The sequence below is a fragment of the Pristis pectinata genome, chromosome 6 (assembly GCF_009764475.1).
Source record: "Pristis pectinata isolate sPriPec2 chromosome 6, sPriPec2.1.pri, whole genome shotgun sequence".
Lineage (NCBI taxonomy): Eukaryota > Metazoa > Chordata > Chondrichthyes > Rhinopristiformes > Pristidae > Pristis > Pristis pectinata.
Genome location: NC_067410.1, coordinates 110,934,423 through 110,940,939, shown reverse-complemented (window position 1 = coordinate 110,940,939; position 6,517 = coordinate 110,934,423). Strand labels below are relative to the sequence as shown.

At 51.4% G+C, this 6,517-nt stretch overlaps 1 protein-coding gene across 1 annotated transcript; it reads left to right on the top strand.

Annotated features, from left to right (window-relative positions):
- The first annotated feature begins 372 nt into the window (after window positions 1-372).
- LOC127571914 (uncharacterized) lies at window positions 373-5,541 on the top strand. Its single transcript, XM_052018662.1, has 3 exons — window positions 373-528; window positions 3,382-3,436; window positions 5,039-5,541. The coding sequence occupies exons 1-3, from the start codon at window positions 373-375 to the stop codon at window positions 5,539-5,541; spliced, it is 714 nt and encodes a 237-aa protein (XP_051874622.1).
- The last annotated feature ends 976 nt before the right edge of the window (window positions 5,542-6,517 follow it).

Below are 6,517 nucleotides of genomic sequence, written 5' to 3'. Positions count from 1 at the left end.
TTCCCATTCCCAATTGTCTCTGCTCATCCCGAATGGTGTCACCTCATTCCCAATGGCCCAATCCCTGATTATCCCAGCCCACCTCCCATTGCCCCTGATCCCCATGACACCCCGCTCCCCCCCCCCCCCCCAACTTATCTCCAGTCTCCAGCCCGGGGACCTCTGCCTAGCCCGACGTCACAATTTCCCAGCCAGATGTTGCCCTCAGGACAACATCTGGCCCCGTGTCATCAACCGAGGTCTGTGAAGCAATGGGACGTGTCACCAGGCGGGGAGCAGCCCATGGCCCCGCTCAGTGCTGGCGGGACGGCAGTGAGCAGCAGCGAGTCACAGGACGTCCCGTTCATTGGACCCAGGGTCGTGGTAGAGTGAATGCAGATCTTTAGGAGTGTGAACCCGGAGGAGCCGGACCCACTGCCTCCGACCGACTGGGAAGGCGGTTACTTCTGCCAACATGTGGCGGTCTTTGTGCTTTTCTACTTCAGCTGCATGGTGGCGTTCTTGGCCTCTTACAGCTCCTTCCTGCAGGTAAGGATGCCCCACATCTGGAACTCTTTGCACGGGGAGGGTGTGTCCGTCTGGGGCGTCTCAGAGCAATGAATCTCTGAGCAACGAGTTACTGTGTCCAGGGACCCGAGCAACAGCCGGCCTGGGAGAGCCTGCACTGTTGAATGGGACATTAACCACCGTCCCAAGTGGTTAGGGTTGGGGGGAGAATGGTTGAGCCAATATTGACCCTCAGTCAACAGCAACAAAGGGTCCGGTGATCTGATCACTGCCACGTTGCTGGGATCTTCCCTTGCAAAAAATGGCAGGCTATTTTTCCTGCAGTACAATTGCTACACTTATAAAATACTTAATTGGCTGTGAAATAATTTGCAGCACCCTTAAGTGGACTTGAATGAATGTGTATAGGAATATGAATCTTCCCCCCCTCCAACCCCCCACCCCCAACCCCAACCCAACAACCCACCAAGTTGGATCCATGTGTTACTTTGTCCAATAATAAAACTGCTGGAGCAACTCAGCAGGTCAGGCAGCGTGTGAGGAGGCAGACCAATAAACAGCCGGAGACCCTGCATCAGGACTCTGGAGGGGAGATTGCTGGTACAAGGGGGTGGGGTCAGGCAGGAGCTGGCGGGCAATAGGTGGATCCAGGTGAGGAGGGGATGATTGGCAGGTGGAGCCAGGGGAGGAGGGAAGGGTGGAGGCTGGGAGGTGATACATGGGGGCAACAGAGGGCTGGAGATGATGGAAACTGATGGGGAAGGGATGGTGGGCAGGTGGGAGGGGAGGGAATAGAGGAATGAGTGGGTTGAGTGTGTGGTGATAGGCAAATAGAATGAGGGAGGGGAAGGGAAAGAAACCGGGTAACAGGGGACTGGGTGGGGAGGTTGGGGTTTGGAAAGAAGGGGGTCTGCGGTCTCTTTGTCTCCATATGATTGTGGCTGATTATGTGGTCATTATCACACTGCTGTCCGTGGGAGCTTGCTGTGCCAAAGCTGCCTCCTGTCAGTTCAATCGTGAATCAGGTTTATCATCACTGACAGATGACATGAAATTTGTTGTTTTGCGGCAGCAGTAGTGCAGGGGCGTAAAATCAATTAATTTCAAAAATAAATAAATAAATGGTGCATTAAAAAGGAATAACAAGGTAGTGTTCGTGGGTTCATGGACCGTTCAGAAAGCTGATGGCGGAGGGGAAGAAGCTGTTCCTGAATCGGTGAGTGTGGGTCTTCAGGCTCCTGTACCTCCTCCCCGATGGTAGTAACGAGAAGAGGGCATATCCCGGGTGGTGAGGGTCCTTAGTGATGGATGCCGCCTTCTTGAGGCATCGCCTCTTGAAGATGTCCTTGATGGTGGGGAGGGCTGTGCCTGTGATGGAGCTGGCTGAGTCTACAACCCTCTGCAGCCTCTTGCGATCCTGTTCATTGGAGCCTCCATACCAGGCAGTGATGCAACCAGTCAGGATGCTCCCCACTGCACATCTGCAGCAATTTGTAAGAGTCTTTGGTGTACACTTCAGCATGAGCTGCATTTCTGTAGCACCTTCCATAAGGTCAGGATGTTCCAAAGTGTTTAACCATTACACAACCAGGTATAATGTAGGAAACACAATGGCCATTTGACATACAATAAGCTCCCACAAACAGCAATGTGAGGCTATGAAGGGTGCTGTATAACACTGGAATGTAAGAAGGACTCTAGACCATGTCTCCATAGAGGTCTCCCATTGCTAAATGGACACTTTGTAGGCAGTCAATTATTTAAGGAATTGTTATCTGTCCACATACATGATGTGGGCTTCGCTGGCTGTGTCGGCATTGTTGCTCATGTTGCCCGGGAGAAGCTGGTGGTGAGCTTCCTCCTTGGCAACTGAGTCCTGGTTGAGCCTTTCAGACACAATTATATTGCTGTGCATTTGGAGTCAGGTACAGACAAAGAGAGGTATGGCTGACAGATTCCCTGAAGGACATGACCAAACTAGGCAAATGGTCACCACACCTTCACACCTGATAGGATCATATTACTCCAGATTTTTATGTAGTTTAAATTAAAATTCTTCATCTCCCATGGTAGGATAGGCACACATCTTCAGAAACATTCACCCAGCACCTGTGTTATCAGACTAACGCTCTCCACTTGCCTGGGTGAGTGCAGCTTCAACAACACTTGAGAAACTCGACACCGCAGCCCGCTCGATAGGCACCCCATCCACCACCGTTCACCCACTCCACCACCGACACACAGCAGCAGCAGTGTGCACCATCTGCAGGACGCACTGCAGCAACTCACCGAGACTCCTCAGACACCACCTTCCAAACCCACCACCTCTACCAGCTAGGACAAGGGCAGCAAAACCACGGGGAACACCACCCCCTGGGAGTTGCCCTCCGAGCCATCCTGACTTGGAAACATATCGCCGTTCCTTCACCGTCGCTGGGTCAGAATTCCTCAAACTCCCTCCCTACAGCAGTGTGGGTACACCCACACCTCAAGGTCTGCAGTGGTTCAAGAAGGCAGCTCACCACCACCTTCTCAAGGGGCAACTAGGAATGGGCAATAAACACTGGCTCAGCCTGCAAAGCCCACATCCCTCGAATGAATTAAAAAAAACATGATAACTTTCCCTAAAGTGAAGTAGGTGTAGTTATACAAAGAATCGGGTAGCTACTCTGTGCACAGCAAGATCCCAGCTTGATAAATACACAGCTCACCACACTGCCCCCCCTTCAAATGTTGTTCAGCTGGCGGGAAACTTAGTTTGTCGAGTCTGAGGTGGCATGATACGCAGTGGGCAGAATGAGCTGGCGACGGTGTGCTTAGAGGATCCCACCTCTGCCGTTAAGTGTAAAACTCCTCCTTTCCCTCCCCATGTAGATTTACAACAGTGTCCGTACGGTGGTGAGGAGCTGTGGAAAGTTGCAGTCATCGGGTGAGTGTTCTCTGTGGCACTGGCGGACAGGCCGTGAGTGGGGGTGAGTCAGACCCTGCACGGCAGATCCTGCCTCAACCAGTAGCGCGTACACACATCTGCTGCTCCGTGTCAGATGTGTGCATTGACCACACCCCTCCAACAGCTGCCAAATTCATGTCGCTGGGCACAGTCCTGTGGGTGAAAGCTGGGATGATGCACTGGGTGTAACTCCTTCTGGAAGGTTATCTGACACTCTGCACAGCACTGTACCGCAGAGGAGTTGGGAGTGTTGGTGGAAGGATTACCCTCACACATGCACCACATGCTCACACATACACTACCCAAAAATCAAACAACTGCAGTCCGATGCTCCAGAGGAAACAACCCAAGTTTGTCCAATCTCTCCTTATAGCTCATACACTCTAACATAGGCAGCATCCTGGTAAACCTCTTCCGCAGCCTCTCCAAAGCCTCCACATCCTTCCTGTAGTGCGGTGACCAGAACTGCACACAACACTCCAAGTGCGGTCTAACCAAAGTTTCATACAACTGAAACGTGACTTCCTGACTCTTGTACTCAGTTCCCCGACCAATGAAGGCAAGGCCGCTTTACCACCCTATCCACTTGTGTTGCCACCTTCAGGGAGCCATGGACCTGCACCCCAAGATCCCTCTGTACGTTGATGCTCCCAAGGGTCCTGCCACTTACTGAATACTCTCCCCTTGCATCTGACCTCCCAAAATGCATCGCCTCACACTTGTCCAGATCTGCCCAAATATCCTGCTGCATCCTTTAACCTTCCTTCGGTATCCACAGCTCCACCGGTTTTCATTTAATCTGCAAACTTACGAATCAAATCACCCACATTTTCATCCAAGTCATTATTACAAACAACAGAGGACCCAGCACCGATCCCTGTGGAACACCCCTGGTCACAGACCTCCAGTCAGAAGAACACCCCTCCACCGCTACTCTGTCTCCTATGACCAAGCCAATTTTGGATCCAATTTACCAACTTACCGTGGATCCCACGTGACTTAATCTTCTGATGGGCGATAAGGTCGGCATGGACACGATGGGCTGAAGGGCCCGTCATTGCGCTGTATGAATTGACGACACAAAATGAGGCCATTTGGCCCAGCAGATCCATGCTAGCATGCTGGGTGCTCTGGTTTCCTCCCACATTCCAAAGACGTATGGGTTAGGAAGTTGTGGGCATGCTATGTTGGTGCCGGAAGTGTGGCGCAGGCTACCCCCAGCACACTGTACACAAAAAGATGCATTTCACTGTGTTTTGATGTACATGTGACTAATAATATCTTATACCTTCCTCCAATCACCTTAAAATTATGCCCCCTCGTGTGAGCCATTTAAAAAGCCTCAGCTTATCCAGTCTCTCCTTATAACTTGAGCCCTCCAGTCCTGGCAACAGCTTTGTGAATCTTTACTGGACCTTCTCGAGCTTAGATACATCTGTTTGTAAGAGTTGTAGGGACAAGAAGTGGTAGAGAGGCTTGTTGGGAACTGGAGTGATGGTTATTTTAAAACTGAGACGCAGCCAGAGTGTGATGCACTCAATAACATTTCTTCCCTTTCTCTGTTTCTCCCTACCCCCCCAGAATGTGATTCAACCCCGCCTCAGAGCTTCTCACTCCTCTGCCTCCTGGGTGCGTTGAGGAAACAGGTGGGGCGCATGCTGAGGGCCGTCTTCAGCCAACGGGCCAGTCGGAAGCTCCGCAAGAGATTCCGGCACTCGTTGGAGAGGATCGTGCCCCAGGGCAAGCTCAGGCTGAAGCACCTGAGACCTGGAGGGCGGTGCAGGAAACACCGGATCCAGTACTTGCAATCAGCCGGCGGCGAAGTCCTGTGCTACCTCCCCCGCAAGGTCCTGGAGTATCCGCACTTGACAGGGGGCTCGGAGGGCATCTACAGCTATGGGCACTTCAACTTCGTGGACGTCTGCAAGTCAAAGTATAAGGCAGGCTCCAGGTATATCCGGTCAAGCAGAGAGCAGGTGGCAGGGAAGAAATCACCCAGTTCAGCAACCTTTGAAATTAGACCAGAGTTGAGACCCAGGTTGCAATCCCCCATCTGCAACTACAAGAGAGCCAACTTCATCTAAAATGAAAAGCCCAGCACACTCCACCTCAAATAAAACCCACTGTCTGGGGACACAGGAGAAGCCAAAGTTTCTCAGAGATTGTAGAAGATAGGAAAATCTGGAGCCTTTTATTTCTATGCAATAAACAGAATTGAAATGAGCTTGGGATTAATCCTTGTTTCTCTTCGCTATGGGTCACTTGCCAGTTCCAGGCATGTTTTGGGTCAGTTGGTCCATCCTTTACTGACCCAGAAACTCGTGGGTTGGAACAGCCATTCCGGCCTCACTAATGCAGGCTGCCTCCTGCGGTCAGCACTGGGAGAGGGCCACACGGTTGGAGGAGGTGACGGCACGGTAGTGTAGCAGTTAGCGTAATGCTATTACAGCGCCAGCGACCTGGGTTCAATTCCGGCCGCTGTATGTAAGGAGTTTGTACATTCTCCCCGTGTCTGCGTGGGTTTCCTCCGGGTGCTCCGGTTTCCTCCCACATTCCAAAGACGTACAGGTTAGGAAGTTGTGGGCATGCTATGTTGGCGCCGGAAGCGTGGCGACACTTGCGGGCTGCCCCCGAAACACTCTATGCAAGGATGCATTTCACTATGTGTTTCATTGTACGTGTGACTAATAAAGATATCTTGATGTGATGCTCTTCAGGTAGACATAGAAGATCCTTTAGATCTCCTTCAAAGAGTAGGTTTAAAGGACCCCCATCATCCTGGGGCTAGTTCAGTATGAAACAGATGATCACATTGCTGTTAATGGAAGCTGTGCACAGTTATAGAGTCATACAGTATAGAAACAGGCCCTTCGGCCCAACTGGTCCATGCCGACCAAGATTACCCCATCCAAGCTAGTCCCATTTGCCAGCATTTGGCCCATAACCTTCTAAACCTTTCCTATCCATGTACCTGTCCAACTGTCTTTTAAAAGTTGTTATTGTACCTGCCTCAACCACTTCCTCTGGCAGCTCGTTCCACATACACACCACCCTTGGTGT